This window comes from Brachypodium distachyon, chromosome 1, assembly GCF_000005505.3.
Source record: "Brachypodium distachyon strain Bd21 chromosome 1, Brachypodium_distachyon_v3.0, whole genome shotgun sequence".
In the NCBI taxonomy this organism is placed as follows: Eukaryota; Viridiplantae; Streptophyta; class Magnoliopsida; order Poales; family Poaceae; genus Brachypodium; species Brachypodium distachyon.
Window position 1 is genome coordinate 4,642,395 of NC_016131.3, and position 18,974 is coordinate 4,661,368.

Below are 18,974 nucleotides of genomic sequence, written 5' to 3' on the forward strand. Positions count from 1 at the left end.
TAGCTGCGAATTTGCTTGTTGCCTAACGTCGTGTTCTTTGACTGGGCAGCCTTTTCAGTGCCGAATGGGGGAATCTGGCACCTCAATTTGGATTGCAACAAGTCTTTTTGACTTCCAGAAATTCTTTGGTGCAAAATTGTTCATAAGAAGAACGTATAAGGGTTAAAACTTTGGCCACAATACAAGGTCCAACTTTGGCTTCATAAGAACCATTGAGGTTTGAGAGAGTAGTTTTGCTCTCTGGTAAACAACAAAACAAAATCCAAGGAATAAAACCATTTCCTTCTTACAAACATCAAAACTCAGCAGAACAAACAGTTCTGCAGGAATGAACAGTAAGTAAGCAGCCTCCTAGCATCATCATCGATCCAGCAATCGAAGTCGACCACAGAAGTAACCAATCACCGAGATCCCGCGGTGTCGTCCTCCTGCCTAATTGCACAGCAAGAACCTGGTGAGCACGAGAACCCCACAGGCGGCACCGAAAAGCGCGAAGACGGGGAGGTCCCTGGCGGGCCACCGCCTTGGGCTCTCGGCGCCGATGCCGCAGCCCTTGGCCTCGACGCGGAGCGTCTTGGCCCTGCGCAGCGCGTCCACCTCCTTGAGCAGGTCGAACTCGAGCCCCTTGCGCTTGAGCTCGGCGACGCACCTGGCGAGCAGCGCGGCGTCCTCCTGCTCCCGCGCCAGCACCCGCTCCAGGACCGCCTCCGTGTCCGCCTTGTACCGCAGCGCCCACAGCATGGCCAGCGACGACAGCAGCGACACCAGGCACGGGATCCACGACCGCCTGCACGCCGCCGTCGACGGGCCGGAGGAGACGGGGACGGAGGAGGAGAGGAAGAGGAGGAGGAGGGAGGCGGCGTGGAAGGCGAAGAAGGCGCAGTAGAGGAAGGCGATCTCCTTGCGGGCGCCGTCGAGGCGGGCCTCCCGCAGCGCGACGCGGCGGGCCAGCAGGTCCTCCTCCTTGAGCCACTGCTTGAGCAGCAGCCGGTGCGTGCCGCTCGCCGCGATCTGGCTCAGCGGGTGCGGCCGCTGCTGCGGCACGGCGACGAGAGCGGCGTCGGCCATTGGTGGATTTGCTTGTTCTTCACCGGCGGCTTTGTTTGCTGCGTGCGCGCGGCGGATTATTGGCTTCGTGGGCGGAATGGTGTTTCGGCCGGACCGCCGGAGAGGTTATGAAGGGGATTTCGGAAGGGGCAACGGTCGGGCGAGAGTGCGCGTGGCTTTGCTAAAAAGTCGGGCGACACAACGGTCGGAATCATCGAGCGGTTTTTTTTTTTTGCTTGAGATAACCATCGAGCGGTTTGGTGCACGCTGCACGGCCAGACCATATGGGCCGAAGATGCACGGGCCGGCAGGCAGGGGAGAAATAAGGACTCGTTCGTGGGCTCTGCTTATCCAGCGTGAGGTTCGTAGAGATTTTCTAGATGCTACTGATCTTCGAACTTGGATGTTCATGGTCTTGTCAAGAGCTTCTCGTCCCTATCGCACGGTCGGTTCACTTGGCTTACTCAGCCTTGGAACGATGCTTGTATTCCTTTGTTGATTGATTAATAAAGGCCGTGGGTTTCGCTAAAAAAAATTGCTAGAACTGAAGCTTGCCATGTGGATGTAGCAAAGTCAAAACTTTGGCATATGACAGGTTACTGAACACTAGTCATAAAACTAATTTATTTCATATACTTGGCGGAGCCTCCCACAACACAACCCATGAACAAAAGGTCACTTCATCTAGTCTAGTATGCTTCGCTTGCGTTGCTGAAATAATTTTCGATGGACTCGGTCCAGACCATGGATGATGAACAAGGTCGCTCATGTAGTAGACACAAGGGTGCAACACATGTGTCAGAGTTCGGAATGAGTGACATCAGTAAAACATCTGCCAGGGTATCAACCAGACGACGTTCCACAGGCTCAGCTCTGACCTATGAGTTTCTAAGAAAAATTGCTTACTCTGATAGATTGTTCCCTAATCCATCATAGCCTACTTGTAGCTTCAATTCCCTTGTATCATGGAATGACATAGCTTCAGTTGTATGGACAAATTTGTCAACATGGTACAAATCCATTTCGAGGGTTCATATTGGGAGTTGAATCCCCGAGTAATGCAGTGAACCTGCTTGCTTGCCAATGATTTGGTGTAAGAAAATTATGTAGGTGGAATGAACAAGTAACACATTTTCTCCATGTTGGTTCAACAAGAAATTAGGAATCACTTGAATGTTCTATTCGTCATGGAGGTTATCATCCTGGTTTCTTGGAGCATTTGGAATGTGCATAATGATGCAATCTTCAATTGGATCAAGTCAATATATAATTGTAGGAGGATTTTCAAGAAGGAGCTCAATTTGTTTTTACAGAGCTAAGAGAAAGAAGCTAGCTTTGTTTAGGAGATGGGCAAACGGTTTCTATCACTTCTTGCTTTCTGTTTCTTTTTTGTCTTCTTGTTTGCACAGTTCTTTGGTTCGCTTTTTGAATTTATGCAGTAGGTTTGGCTTTTTTAAAGAAAGCTTTCCCCTATTTTTTCAATGTGAACAAACACTTCTTGATGGGGCAATCGCTTGATCATTTGTAGATAGGCCAAACTTGGCAAAAAAAAATATTGCCCTCTGGTGAGAAAAACTCCCAATAACCAGGAATTTTAAGATTCGTAAAAAAGAAATCCTAAATTCCCGAGGAGCCCCTAGACATAATAAGCCGACATTTTGCTCAATGAAGTAATGAATAGACATCTTTGCTGAAAGTGGAAATGATCATAGACATTTCCTGCATAATTGCATTGGACACCATTGTAGTTTCTAGCAATAACATGAGACACATTTTGAAACAATCAAACGATGAAAACAAACCCTCTTAAGTTTATAACTGTGTGCAGCTTGTATGTTAGTTTTCACTTGCTTGCTTGGCAATGTGAAACCTAATCTTGCACTGATTTGAATTTTTAGATTTCTCCCATGCACAACTGCACAAATGAGTCTGCTGAACTAAAATCCCATCAAGACCCGTGGGCTTTCTCTGCTCCAGCAACGTGCCAGCAGGAACATGATGCGGATACAGGCGTGGCGCAAGTAGGCTTAGCTAAATTACTAGTGATAATTAGGTTTGATACTAATTCGTTCAATTTGTGGATTTATAAAAGCATAACCTTATGTTTCTAGCATGTAAATATGTTTTTTTACCTCTTCTTTTCAAGCTAGCGCAGGCTAGCAAGTGCTACGCTAACAGTTACAGCTGCAGATCATTCCATATTTTCTTCTTTCTAGATGCATCAATTCTCCGATCCCAACATATTTACACATTTTTTCCTATGAATTGCAAACATTTGATGCGGAGCGAGATAGTATAAGCACAAATATTGGCGCTCGTCAGCATTCCATCCCAAGTGAAGTGAGACGAGGGATGAAAGCGGCCTATTGTACATAAATAACTCTGGCACAAGCTCTACTAGAGTGCTACCGATAATAAATCTGATTTATTCCACCAATCAATTTTTAAGTTTGCTCTGTCTATATATACCTATCAACCTTTTGTGGCCACTTCAGCTACATGTTTGATGCTCCTTGTATCACCTTTGTTCTTTTGAAAACTAGTCCACATGACATAGCCTGCCACAGCAAGCCACAATTCCTGGTTCAATCTAATCAGTTTCCACATCCAATACTCACTTCATGTGGCATTTCCATGCACTTGCCAAAATTTGGAATGAGTGGTATTGGGAAAAAGAAGAGCGAATTCCATTTTTGACCCCCAAGTTTCAGTTTTTTTATAGCTTTGACTTCATTTAGTGAGATTTTCATCTTTTAACTCCAGTTAGCAAAAGTTCCCCCACTAATCTGAACCTCCTCTGTTCCGACAAATGGATCATGCCATCTAGTTTGTCCCCATCGTGTCAATGCTACCCAAACCAAGATGGCTTTTGGTTGCCGATGTGCCTTGGTCCAGAGACGTCCAATGGCTTTGCAAAAGCCATCAAGTGTAGGATTAATTCTTGGATCTGAACCTCCTCTTGGTTTTGGCTGCAAAGATTAATTCTTGAATTCTTTACAGGGCGCACATGTGTTGTACTACGCGGCCTCTGCTGTCAAAGCTTAAATGGGATTTTTATTTTTCTTTTCTATTAGTGAATTCCATTTGCTAATTTTTTTAATGGGGTAATTTTTGGCAATTTTTTTGCTAATGGGTCAAAAAAACAAACATCTCACAATAGGGTCAAAGCTGTCAAACAATTGAAACTTGGGGTCCAAAAATGACATCCAGTCGAAAAAGAAAGGTCCAAGACACCTTATTGTGTGTGAAGTTATCACAATTTATCACAAGCTGGTGAAGAATATGTGTAAAAGCCAACTAAAAGCCAACTAGGCATATATGCAAATCGTATCATGGTAATATTATTATGGGTGGGAACTAGCATGCAACTACACTTTGTTCAAATGCAACTACACTTTGTTCAATAGTATGTGCCCCACCCTTCTTGTGTCCTTCCGCTGGAATTCGCCCAGTAAACAAATGACATAAGTTCTTTCCCGAAATATGCCAAATAACACTTTGCATATTGGCTTGTATTCAGGACAAAGAATATATGCCTGTCTTGTTGGTCTAATTGCTTCCTTCTACTCTAGCCTAAGATTTTTAGTACTTGCCGAGTAAATGTAATTCATGCATCTCAAATATCATTCCGATGCCGATTTTGCCCGCTGAAATAGGAACAACTAGCAAAGCCTAGTGCTCTCAAGTGTGTCAGACGCTAACAGTTCCAATTGCAGACCATGCAGTTATAATTACACATCTAGCTAGACATTTTCTCCTTTCTAGACGAGTCCTTTGATCCCAACATATTACTAACATTGTTTATGCAGTGCTTGCTTGACACACTTGCAGACATCAAGCAGGCAACGAGACGATATACCTGGGAGTGCGATGCCCTGCCATGTGAGGTAAGATATGAAAGTGGCCTATGTATATAGAAAACTTTGGCATATGCAACTAACCACTGATCGTAAAATCTAATTTATTTCACCTACCAACTGATCTTTGTTTTCTCTTCTGTACAAGCTAGCGCACATATAAAGGACATATAAAGGACGAAATCGAGTGCACATGTATTGCATCGTACTGTAAGCATTCCATCCCAAGTGAAGCGAGACGAGGGAGGAAAGCGGCCTATTGTACATAAATAACTCTGGCATAAGTTCTACTAGACTGCTGCCGATAATAAATCTGATTTACTCCACCAATCTATTTGTAAGTTTGCTCTGTCTATATATACATATCAACCTTGTGTGGCCACTTCAGCTACATGTTTGATGCTCCTTGTATCACCTTTGTCAATTGGAAAATTAGTCCACATGACGTAGCCTACCACAGCAAGCCACAATTCCTTGTTCAATCTAATCAATTCCCATGTCCAATACTCACTTCATGTGGCAATGCCATGCACTTATCAAAATTTGGAATGAGTGGTGTCGGGAAAAAGAAATGTTCGGTACTGTGTTGTTTGTCCATATTCATGGTCTTGTGAAGTAGCTTAGTTAAAAACTTCCACCTCAAGTGATGCCTCACTGAACAACATAGAACAAATCTTCTTGCCAGGCACGCATACACTACTTCGAGACCTTCCCGAGAAGCTCTTCCCCACTGATGCAGAGGCCGGTGATCTTCCCTTTTTCCAAAAACACACACCACTTGGAGACCTTCTGTCCACTCATGGTCTTGTCAACTAGCTAGCTTAGTTGCCTCTTTTATCTCACATACTGATTTATGGAGTGGGTTAGAACAAATCATGTTGCTTGTCCCATGTATCTCTACTTGGGGTGAATTCTGCGGTTTTGAGTGGCATTCTATTCCTCCTCGGGGTCGATCGGGAGGTATTTTACTTTGGTGAATTATGCGGTTTTTGAGGTATTGAAAGTGTTTCGTGATTCCTATGTGAAACTCCATCTTAGAAGACTATCTCATGGCTTCAAATGGAGTGTGATGCCGGTATATGGTGCCGCTCAAATGAAATCAAAGTAGATTTTTTAAAGCAAATAGTTAATGTAATTCATGTATCTAGCCTAATTGCTTCAGTCTACTCTAGCCTAAGACTTCTATTACTTGCCTAGTAAATGTAATTCATGTATCTCAAGTATCATGATGATGCCGATTATGCCTGCTGAAATCGGTACAGCTAAGGATCAATCACAACTCGCAAGTGAACCAGATGCTAACAGTTCGAGCTACAGATCATGCAATTGTAATTACAGATCCATACAATTTCTCCTTTCTAGTGTTGGATTGAAGCTTGAAACCGATCTGCAGAAACACGATTTTAACGGAAGTTTTTGCAAACCCTAAAGCTCTATCTCTCGATGAAAAAAACTGGAATTTGGTGCACTCAACGTGCTGCGTTTTCTCTTCTCATTGCTTGCTATATATGAGGATACAAACCGCGCCCAACACGACTCCAATTAGAGTCCAACACGACGCAACCCTGTTGGAGAATCATGATTGAAGTCTAACATTCACCCCCCTAAGCATGATTTGCTTACTTCACGGACTGGACACCTATCCTTCTTCTCATCTCTTCAAATTGCTGTATTCCGAGTGACTTTGTTAGGCTATCAGCCGGTTGATCTTTGGTACTCACATAATTGACATCAACCTTCCCTTCTTCTACGCACTGCCGAATATAATGATACCTTGTATCAATGTGTTTGCTTCGATCATGATGAATTGGATTCTTACACAGTGAAATCGTAGATTTGTTGTCAACATGTAACACCACCTGTTCAGCTTCTTTGTTCATGAGATCCCCCGTCAATCTTGCCAACCATACTCCTTGACAAGCCGCAGTTGCTGCCGCTATATACTCTGCCTCACATGATGAAAGTGCCACGACCTTTTGCTTCTGGGCTAACCAGCTTACAATGCTTGAGCCCACAAAATAAGCCACACCAGATGTACTTTTCCGATCATCAACATCACCTCCCATGTCACTGTCGCTGTACCCAATTAGGCGCACCTTCTCATCACCTCCTTTCTTGTAGAAACAACCATAATGACTTGTTCCTTTCACATATCGCAGTATATGTTTCACGGCAGCAAGATGTTCTGTAGTAGGAGCCTCCATGTAGCGGCTCACCATGCCCACTGAGAACGCCAAGTCCGGTCTGCTGTTCACAGGATATTGCCGGCTCCCTACCACGCTTCTATACTCAGTGGCATCAACTGTAGGTGCTTCACTTTCTTTGGAGAGTTTGAGCCTCGGTTCTATTGGAATATGAACCGGATTACAATCATCCATGCCACAGCTTACTAAGATCTTCATTGCATAAGCCTCTTGACATAGACCAATTCCATCGCTTCTTTGATGAACTTCTATTCCAAGATAATAACTCAGAAAACCCAGATCAATCATCTTAAATAGCTCATTCATCTGTAGCTTGAATTTTCCAATCTCCTTCTCATCCTCCCCGGTTATCAGAAGATCATCTACATAGACACCTACAAGGAGGCGTTTCCTTCTAGTGCCTCTCTTGTACATTGCATGTTCAAGCGAGCTTCTTTCGAACCCCAATGAGGTCAGCGTGTGATCAAGCTTAATATTCCACGCCCTCGGCGCTTGCTTCAGCCCGTACAAAGCTTTGTGCAATTTCAGTACTTCGTGCTCTTCCCCTTCTTGGATATACCCCTTCGGTTGCTGCAGATACACTTCTTCCTCTAGTTCTCCATTCAAGAAGGCTGATTTAACATCCATATGGTGTAACTTCCAATCTTCCTGAGCGGCTAGAGCTATGAGCAAACGAACAGATTCCATCCTTGCTACAGGGGCAAACACTTCTTCGAAATCGACACCCTGTTCCTGCACGTACCCTTTTGCAACTAATCTTGCTTTATGCTTGATCACTTTTCCATCTGTATCTTTCTTTAGCTTGAACACCCACTTGAGGCCAATTGCTTTCTGACCCGCTAGAAGATCTACCAAACTCCATGTTGCATTCTCTTCAATGGAGCCTATCTCCTCGGCCATTGCTTTGGACCAGCTCTCTTCTTCACTTGCTTCTTCAAAAGTTGCTGGTTCCTCACTTAGGAGACATTTCCCCTTCGTGCGTGTCATCTTCACCGGTTTAGGCTTTGGAAGTTGTGGATAAAAATCCTTCAATGGCCGTAACCGGATGGGCGTCGGTGGTCGGGTCGCCAAAGGGGAGCGCTCGAGCGACGATCCAGGCATGACCGTGGCTGCGTCCGAGAAGATGGACCCTCCTGCCGCTGCAGAAGGTTGCGCTTCTCCCCTCGATCCTTCTCTGCAGGCTCTTCTGTTGCTGCAGCTTTTGTTCCTGCCGCGGTAGCATCTCTTCCTGCCGCGGTAGAATCCTCTGCAGCAGCGCCTCTTTCTGCCGCGACAGAGGTTTCTCCTGCCATGGTAGAGCTTCCAGGTGCGGCAATGGCTCCTGCCGTGGCAGACGATCCGCTGTGCTCTTGCGGAGTCGTAGTCGATGATGACCAACTCGATGGCGTTCCACTTCCACCATCTGAGTGTGAGTGTCCTCCTCGAGGTCCTGAAGGTGTTCTTGGCTCGTCGATGACGGGGTGATCATGGTCGTCGCCATAATAATGACCTGCAACATGGGGTTATTCAAAAACAACATTAAAAATTTCACCTGAGCTTGATGGCACGACACCTGCCGATCTGCTACACTCCCATGCCTTTTCTTCCTCGAATATGACATCTCGAGTTACGACCACCTTGTTGTTGACAGGGTTATATGCACGGTAGGCCAGCGAGCCGGGCTCGTAGCCTATCATCCCCATAGGCGTGCTCCGATCAACCAATTTTGGTGCGTGTCCGGCGATTGGTTTCACATGAGCCACACACCCGAAGGTCTGAAGATGCTCTACTGATGGTTTTCGCCCGCACCAAGCTTCATATGGCGTCATGCCAACGACACTCTTCATCGGCGCCCTGTTCAACAAATACACGGCTTCTGTGACTGCCTCTCCCCAAAAACGTCCATGCATCCCTTTGCTTTTCAGCATGCTTCTTGCCATGGCAACAACTGTTTGATTTCTTCTTTCCACCACGCCGTTCTGTTGTGGTGAATATGGGGCAGTCAAGTAGCGCTTTATGCCGTGCTCCTCACAGAACGACTTGAACTCATTTGAGGTGAACTCACCCCCCCCCCCCCCCCGATCTGTGCATAGGGCCTTCAACTTGGCTTCTGCCTCTACTTCGGCTGCCATCTTAACTTTCTTGAAAGCCTCCAGCGTTTGATCTTTGATTTTCAGTAGTACTAGCCACATGTACCTACTGAAATCATCAACAATTAACATGAAGTACCGATTACCGCTCGGTGTAGCTGGAGTTATCGGGCCACAAAGATCTCCATGGACTAGCTCGAGCACCTTGCTTGCTCGAAACGTTGCTTGACGTGGGAAAGCCGCACGCCTTTGCTTACCCACCAGGCAGCCATCACAAAGTTGCTCCACATGAACTATCTTCGGTATGCCTTTTGCCATCCCTTTCTCACCAAGTTGCCGAAGCGCCTGAAAGCTTAGATGACCATATCGTGCATGCCATACCCAAGCTTCAGTATCCAAATTCGCCATCAAACAGATTGGTACTGATCTATCAAGGTTCAAGATGTACAATCGATTCTTGGACCTTGGCACCCTCATGAGAAACTTCCTCTCCCTGTCATAGCCCCATAGGTAACCATCTTCCAACACAATCTTGCAGCCACGTTCCTCCAATTGTCCAAGGCTGATAATATTACTTTTCAGCCGTGGTATATAATAGACATCCATCAGTGCCTTATGTTCATCACTCCGGGTTTCAAATAGCACTGTTCCTCGTCCGGCAATTTCAACAGTGGAGCCATCCCCAAAATGTACCGTTCCTTCTACTGCAAGATTTAATTCTGAGTATTGCAGGCGATCGCCGGTCATATGATTACTTGCACCCGTGTCAAAATACCACATGTCTGCTGCGGTGCTCTTCCTCCTCTTGTCATGAAGAAGTACTTTCTCTTCGACAAGTTTCACGGTCTCCTTCGGGGTCGGAGCAGCTGCAGCTTCTCCTTCCTCCATTAACTTGCAGATTTCACACGTCAAGAGTGCTGGCCTATCATCATCTCATTTGGCCACATAGGCTTGTTCTTTTACTGGCTTCCGACATTCAGATTTGAAGTGCCCATAGAGCCCACAATTGTGACAGCGGACTTTCTTCTTGTCAAACTTTCTTTTCGGCACCACGGTCTGATCATCTTCTTAATGCCACTTGTTGCACCATCAGAACCGCCCCTCTTTTCCTTGGACAGATTCTGCCATTGCGCTTTCGTGAGCATGAGATGCTCACCTTCCTTTGGGTTGCCGAAACTCGCACGAACCCATTCATCATGCGCCTTGAAACGCCCTACTAGATCCTCTATAGTAAGCGTCTTCATATCCACACATTGTTCTATGGAAGTAATAATTTGGATATATCTTGCTGGTGCGGCCCTGAGAAACCTTCGGACGATCGAGGAATCGTTCAGCTTCTCACCATGATCACGGATGCCATTAACGATGGTTATCATCCATGTCGCAAACTCATCTATCGACTCGTTGTCATGCATTTTCAGATCCTCGTAATTCTTTTGGAGTGTCTGAAGATTTGCTTCGCGAACGCGCTCGTGCCCTTCATGCAATACTTTGACCGTTGCCGATACTTCCTTTGCCAATTTCTTTCCGGTGACATGCTTCATGACGTCGATCGGGATCACCGAGTGGAGCGCGGCGAGCGCCTGCGGATCCTTGCGATACTTGGGCTCCCTTTGCATACTCATCACCACCGGGATCTACTGCTTCCCAGATTTCTTGAGCCTTGAGTGCCACCTCCATCTTCACTGCCCACATCGCGAACTCCTTGCGATCGAGCCTGGGATAGTGGCCTGCAGGAGCGAACTCCTTTGCTGCGCCTGCTGCCGACGTCCCTGTTTCATCCGTCATTGGTGATCTGTTACTAGATCGAGCACAAGGCTCTGATACCAATTGTTGGATCGAAGCTTGAAACAGATCTGCAGAAACAAGATTTTAACGGAAGTTTCTGCAAACCCTAAAGCTCTATCTCTCGATGAAAAGAACTGGAATTTGGTGCAGCTCAACGTGCTGCGTTTTCTCTTCTCATTGCTTGCTATATATGAGGATACAAACTGCGCCCAACACGACTCCAATTAGAGTCCAACAAGACGCAACCCTGTTGGAGAAAACTCCGCCCAGGTTTAAACACACGCACACAACTGGAATTCTCCTTATACTCGGATTATCCCTTAACAGACGCATGACTCTTCTAAACTGAATCTAAAACGGAAACAGAATCATGATTAAAGTCTAACATCTAGATGGATCCTTTGATCCACAACATGATCTTAACATTCTTTACGCAGTACGCTTGCGTTGCAAACATCAAGCAGAGAACGATACGATATCTGAGTATCTGACAGTACAATAAGATATGAAAGTGGCATATGTATACAGAAAAATTTGCCCTATGCAACTAACCACTGATCATAAATCTAATTTATTTCACCTACCGACTCTTATTTAAGTTTCTCGGTCCATACATATATATGCCTGTTAGCAGAGCCCATCGGCAACACAAGCCATGACCACCCATCCCATATAACTTGTTTGGCCCAAACAATACACGATGAGAAGCAGACCAATATGGATGCAAGATGTGAAATGCGTGTTACTCTCTCCATTTCATAATTCTTGTCTCAAATTTGACAAAAAATGGATGTATTTATTCCTAAAAAGTGTTTAGATACATGTAAAATTTCGACAAGAATTATAGAACGGAGGGACCTCTTTAGGGTTCTTTTTTTTTTAGAACAACAGGAGGCTCGAGGCCTCCCGGCTCCACCTCTTTAGAGTTCGGAATGAGTGGCATCAGTAAAACATGTTCAACTGCTCCTTTCATTTCTTCTGAGAGAGAGCTTACTATAATATGGACCAATATGAGGCGGCTAGTCCAAGGAGGGGGAGACGGCGACGGACGACGGCCTGCTGTGGCTAGCACGGTAGGCAGATGGCGAAGCAAAATCATGGCTGCACCGGCGCGGATCGGAGAGGATTAGGAACTGTCAGGTGAGTTTGCTGGTAGAAGAACCATAGGCATGAGCAGTAGGAAGGGGGAGGAGCTGGGTTTGGTATTTTAACTGGCCCCTCAGCTACATCTGTCCGGATTATGTATAGTATTGTTATTTACTTTTGCTTTTATTACTTGAGTGACCTTTTCTGCACTATTTTACTCAGTTATATTGATTTGCTTAGTCTGTGTGTGTGCGCTCAGCGAGACGAACTGAGTATGCACAGAGCGAGCAACATTTGGACCATCTGCATCTTAAATCTTAATTTGACAGGAGCTACTCAATTTACTACTGATAAAAAATCTCATTTATGTGAAACCATCAACTCGATCTTTTTGTCTATCTCCGTACACCCATTGAGCTCGTCCTCATTTTCGTACACATGGCCTTTGCCAGCCTAGCTAGCTAGCCTCTTATATATATATTTCTTTGGTTTCTGTCTACTTATTCTGTTTCACGAGCTGAGCCTACCACACAACATGCCATGATCGCTCATTGGCTTTATCTCTATCTCATATCCTCGCTTTAATTCATGTCGAGCCGAGAGCATGAACTTGTTAGGAATGTGGGGCATCGGAAAAACACACCTGGTGTCCGATCGCTCTGTCGAGCCACGAGACCCTTTTGGCTACTCTTGTTCTTGTTGACTCGCAGCAAGCTACATATGCCGGTGCCAGGGTCGTCGACGAGCATTTTCAGTGTGGGCATCTGAACAGGTTCTCACACATTTAGGGCCCCCAAATCATGATTAGAAATGTAGTTTGCTTGGGAAGGAAAGAAGCCATCAACACGCGTGAGAAACGGACCCAGCTCTTTTCTCAGATTTTTCAGTATTCTCCTGGAAAAGAAAGAGGCCCCAGCATCCGAGGAAGAAATAGATCGATCGATCATGCACCGGGCGCTGTTGTGGTTCATCCATCCTCCTCTCAAAAATCGCGATCTATCCGTTTTTCCTCTAAGAAAAGAGAAAGAGAAAGATCGATCCGTTGTGTCTTCCTCTGATTGCCTGATCCCTCATCTTCGTCGCGCGCGTCCAATACTAGACGGATTGGCGACAATGGGCGACAATAGTATCAGATTGGCGACAATAACAATTGGAAAATGATGTCTTGGAGAAGACTAATCATGAAGATATAATTGGATATTTTAGTTCCTCAATTTTGTTTTTGGATATTTTATTTCAAGAAACACTAAACGAATGATACTCTGCAGCAGAACATCAGGTTAGTTTATTGCTTCAGCCTTCGGTACTACCCTTTACTCTTTTAGCATTAATATGTGGTATATTTTTTTTAAAATATTGTACACCCTCCGTCCCAAAATATTACATGTATCTATATGTATTTATTATATAGATACATCCATATTAAGATAAATTTGAGTCACTTAATATGGGACGGAGGGAGTATGAAATTATCACATATTGACAAGTTAAACAATGCTGTAGCTATATTAATTGATTTTTTTTCAATTTTAGGATCCTATCTTACATTTTGCCCTAGGGCCCAAATTCCTCGAGAGGCCCTGGTCGGCGCGTAGAGAGTCGAAAACATCAAAGAGAGTTTCCGTGACGTGACTCTCTGATGAGGCAGCCAGATTTAAGAACTAGCTGCTGGGTCAATTCCCATCTGCATATCACACAGGGTGTGGCTTTTGCAACAGTTAGTTCTCTTCTCGCATTTTCCTTTTGTTTTGATTTTCTAATTAGCACATTTTGTACTTTTGTTTCTAAATGTCCAGATCAACATTTCAAAATTAGTAATATGATATTTTCATGTGGTTTTTCACAACCATTTGCACTACTATTTCGACGTTGATATTGCATATCACCTAAAGACTGGTATCACCAGACATGTCTCGGATTCGTTGCTCTTTCAGGGTACAAAATTTTGTCGGTGTTATGTGAATCACAACAACTACAAAATAGGTCCATTGACCGTGAAAGCTTTCCATTGAAGCAATATTGAACTCTGTTATTTATACAAATAAAATAAAATAAACATAATAAACATATATAAATCGAATATACTGCAAAACAACTAGAAGAAAAGACTTGACAAATCATTAGCAACATGACATTGAGAAAACAAGCGATGAGTCTAATATCGACCTATGTATGTGGTGGCGAAAGCTGGGTCGCTGAATCGTCCTCAACACCAGAGAGAAAAGCATGCATTTGGCACTACATATTTTCCAATATTACAAATTTATGATGCACATCTTTTACTACTAATCAAAATTCAATTCTAATAACTTTACCTCATATATAAGGTGCAACTACCTTTTTTCAATATAATTTATACCACCTACTAACTCCATGTCATGTACACCTGCATACAACTCACAAGACCGGCCATTTTTTATGGCTCCATATGTTTTTCTATATTACTACTCATTCGGTTTGTCCAGTGTATCAAATGGTGCTAGGAAATTTTGGGACACTATGAGTTTCCACTCACATGCTCACCCTCACCCACCCGATTCGACGGATGCTTCCCTCTTGTTGTTGAACTTCCCCAACCTGGCAAGCCGAGTACAAGGCCATGCCAATGGGTTGGTACGGAACGTGGGAACTCAGTGACTTCGGATTGAGCGGCATCGGAAAAACATCATTGAAGAACAGATGAGTTGCCGGTGCTTTGTGTAAATATCAGGGTCCACACATGTGACGGTGTGTACCGATTCGTTCCAGCCTAACATGCACGCTTGAGTTGATCAGTGACACGAGTCACCCAGGGGCGGAGCGCCCGCCAGTATGGGGAGGTACGGCCTCTGCCATACCTTGATCGATCTGGCCGTTGGTAGACTCAAGTCCTAGTATACATGCATGTGAGCCATCGCCATGGATACAAGCAGTGTCTGGATAGAAAGCTAGAAGATGCAGTGGCTAACCGAATCTCCTGTCTGGTTGTTATTGGTTTTTGTAATAATATATTAGATAAATTTGTGGTGAACTTTTGTATAGACTTCACTTAGCAAGTAATTTTTTTCATCTAAACATGTTTGCACACAGATTATATTTCTTGTCATGTTTCTTGACATGCAATTTAAGTATTGTGCCATAGTGTATCCGTTATACTATTACTTTACACATTGACACTTCAGTGTTATCAGTTTCGCCACACCAAAATTTTAGTTCGTCCTCTGCCACTGGAGACACCAATTGTGTGTAATGAAGAGGGCCATTTTAGCATGCCATATCGATGGAATGTTCAACCTGTCAAGAAGAAAGGATAAATTTGGTACAAATGCGAAGTGTATTATACGAGTCAGTGTTGATATAGTAGCATGTCAATGCTGTATACAATAAGACTTTGAGAGCTTGTGGTGACAAGTGGTGTTGCAGTGTCGCTTGGTTTGCAATTTGGATCAACTCTGCTTTATTTGAAGGTCGGTTTGCCAGAATGGTCGGCGCAGTATCCTCTTTTTGACGGTTCATATTGTGTCTGAGTTGTACACCTGGGCACATCAATAATACTCCAACATTTTATATTCCAAGAAAACTAATTTATAATATGTTGCATATTCTTTCCAACTTCTCAGAGTGCAATTCTGTATGATATTACTACTCCCTCCGACCGGTATTACTTGTCTCAAATTTGCCCAAATACGGATGTATCTATGTGTAAAAAGCGTCTAGATACATGCAATATTTCGACAAGTAATTCCGACCGGAGGGAGTAATAAAGCTCGCAACATAAACGATGCATCTAATTTTCGTAAAGATAATTTATAGTATCACCTACCAACTCCGGGTGAATATCGGAGGAGCGGGACCGCCTACTTAAAATTATCGATGACCTTGATATTAAAGCTGAATCCGTCGATCTCTCGATGCCAGAGCGTGCCACTTTGAGAGAGGCTAATGATTTTGTATCTAAGCTTCGACGCAATGAGGACTCTAAATGGGCTCAACGGGCTAAGGTCGAGTATATTCAGGAGGGGGGAAATAACACGAAATTCTTCCAACTTATTGCCAATGGGAAACATAGAAAGAAAAAAAATCTTTCATTTAGAGCTGGACGAGGGAACTATTACTGGCCAAGCTAACCTTCAACGCTTCATTTCGGAATATTATAAGAAATTATTTGGGGCATCGGCGCCAAATTCTTTCTCTCTTGTGGAAAATCAAGTGGCCGATATACCTCAACTCTCTCCCGCGGAGAATGCCATTCTTGTGGCTGGGTTTACGGAAGAAGAGGTGCATGATGCTATTTTTCAGATGGAGCGTAACAAAGCACCCGGTCCTGATGGCTTTCCCGCTGAGTTTTTTCAGACCTGTTGGAATATCATTAAACCCGACTTGATGCCTCTTTTTGGTCAGTTTCAAGCAGGACAACTGCCCCTTTTTAAGCTTAATTTTGGGTCATCACGTTGCTTCCTAGAAAAGAGGACGCGGTCCAAATCCAACAATACAGGCCTATTTGTTTACTTAATGTGAGTTTCAAAATCTTCACGAAAGTTGCCACTAATCGCATTTCTGGGATCGCTCACCAGGTGATTAGTCCCTCTCAAATGGCCTTCATGCCTGGACGTCACATCTTAGAAGGTGTGGTGGTTCTTCATGAGACTATCCATGAGCTTCATCAAAAGAAAATGAATGGGGTTTTATTTAAAATTGATTTTGAGAAGGCGTATGATAAAGTTAAATGGCCCTTTCTGCAATAAGCGCTCCGTAATCCCTAGTATGAGTGTTATAGGTTGCCGGAGAGTTCCCGGGCTTTGCTACTTGTCCCTCTAAGGGCTTGGCTACTTGGTTGAATGCTGAACCCTTTGACCGGTGGCATTGGTCCTCCTTTTATAGACAAGGGGATACCACAAGTGCCATTGCATGCAGCGTGACACGTTTCCTAGACGCGTGTCACACCTACATGAAATACATTTCTGCTCATCCATGTTGGACGTCATGCAGCGCCCGTTCCACTGTACACGATAGGAAAATTGGTTCGTAGGGTAGTCGCCCTAGCCTTGCTAAGCAAGGCTAGGCCTGCTGATAAGACTCCCATCGGTGCATTAAATGCACTGCGCCCGCCGTCTTGTCTTGTCTTCACTGTTCTGTGGGCCCCGCCTGCATGCCCGAGCGTGGGCTACGAGGGTGCCCCTTCCCGGCTAGCGCACCCGGCTAGTTGCCGAGAGGCGTTTCTTCAGCTTCCCGGGACCGGGTTCCTGTGAGCTTCTTGTACTCGGCCCTTAGCTTCACCTTCACCAAGGGTCGGCTCCTCGAGGCAGGCGTTTCGGACTCATCGCTTCCCGGGAGGCCTTCCTGACGGGGCTTCGTCACTGGCGACCCACGCGTCCCGTATCAGTGGGACCCCGTGGGCCACCGGTACGACAGAAAGGTTTTGATCCGATATGGTGCAATTGGATCTCCCAATTTGTTCAAGGTGGCAGTGTGGGGGTTAAAGTGAATGGCGACATTGGCAAAAAATTTCAAACTCGCAAAGGTTTGAGACAGGGCTATCCGCTGTCACCTGTGCTCTTTAATATTGTCGTGGTTATGTTGGCCATTTTAATTGCTCGGGCCAAAGAGGATGGCCAAATTGGGGGCTTGGTTCCTCATTTAGTTGAGGGAGGTGTCTCTATCCTCTAATATGCGAATGACACGATTATTTTCATGGAGCACGACTTAGCGAAAGCCGTCAACATAAAACTAATCCCTTGTATTTTTGAACAATTGTCGGGCCTAAAAATAAATTTTCATAAAAGTGAGATTTTTTGTTTTGGTAAAGCTAAAGATGATAAACATAGCTACAGGAGCCTCTTTGGTTGTGAATCTGGAACACTCCCATTTCGCTATCTGGGAATTCCCATTCATTATCGTACGCTCCTCAATAAAGAATGGAAATCGGTGGAGGATCGTTTTGAGAAAAAATTGGGTTGTTGGAAAGGGAAGTTGTTATCCTACGGTGATCGGCTTACCCTAATCAATTCGGTTCTGACTAGGATGCCCATGTTTATGTTATCCTTTCTTGAAATTCCAATCGGGGTTCGTAAAATATTGGATTCCTACAGATCCCGTTTCTTTTAGCAATCTGACGAGCATAAGCGCAAGTACAGACTGACCAAATGGAATATTATCTGTCGTCCCAAAGATCAAGGCGGACTCGATGTGGAGCTTTTGAAGATTAAAAATAGATGTTTACTTAGCAAATGGTTGTTTAAACTGCTTAACGAAGAAGGAATGTGGCAAGAGATGCTACGAAATAAATACCTTCAGAATGGCACTCTGTCCCAGACGATTGCCAAACCAACTGATTCTCAGTTTTGAAAAGGACTTATGCGGGTTAAAGATGATTGTTTTAGCTGTGGTGCTTTCATTCTCGGGGATGGGTCCGGAATTCGTTTCTGAGAAGATACCTGGCTTGGCAATACCCCGCTTTCCTATCAATATCCATCTTTGTTTCGTATTGTGCAACATAAAAATGTTTCGGTTGCCACGGTCTTTGCGACGATTCCTCTAAATATACGTTTTAGGCGGAACCTGATTGGGGCCAATTGGACAAGATGGTTACATTTGGTTCAGCGTTTGATGATGGTTAACCTCTCGAACGAACCTGATAGCTTTGTGTGGAGTCTTACTCCCTCGGGCGTCGTTTCTGTGAAGTCTTTATACGCCGACTATATGGATGGGCAAATAGTCTTTCATCAGAAATTCATATGGAAGTTAGAAATTTCATCGAAAGTCAAGATTTTATGTGGTTCCTCGATCGCCAAGTTTTATTAACAAAAGATAATCTTGCGAAACGAAATTGGGAGGGGAGTTTAAAGTGTTGTTTTTGCGAGTCTGATGAGACTGTACAACATCTTTTTGTCTCTTGTCCCCTTGCACGTATTATTTGGCGCATCATTTTCTGTGCTTTTAATTTG

The 18,974-nt window shown here is 44.5% G+C and overlaps 1 protein-coding gene across 1 annotated transcript; it reads right to left on the reverse strand.

Annotated features, from left to right (window-relative positions):
• Positions 1-143: 143 nt before the first annotated feature.
• Positions 144-1,213, reverse strand: LOC100840254. Its single transcript, XM_010230686.3, has one exon. It carries the CDS (start codon positions 1,066-1,068, stop codon positions 433-435), a length of 636 nt encoding a protein of 211 aa, XP_010228988.1. The 5' UTR covers positions 1,069-1,213; the 3' UTR covers positions 144-432.
• Positions 1,214-18,974: the final 17,761 nt, after the last annotated feature.

Bases quoted from the DNA above. Each gene is read 5' to 3' on its own strand.
- LOC100840254 (XM_010230686.3), bottom strand. From the start codon at position 1,068: ATGGCCGACGCCGCTCTCGTCGCCGTGCCGCAGCAGCGGCCGCACCCG.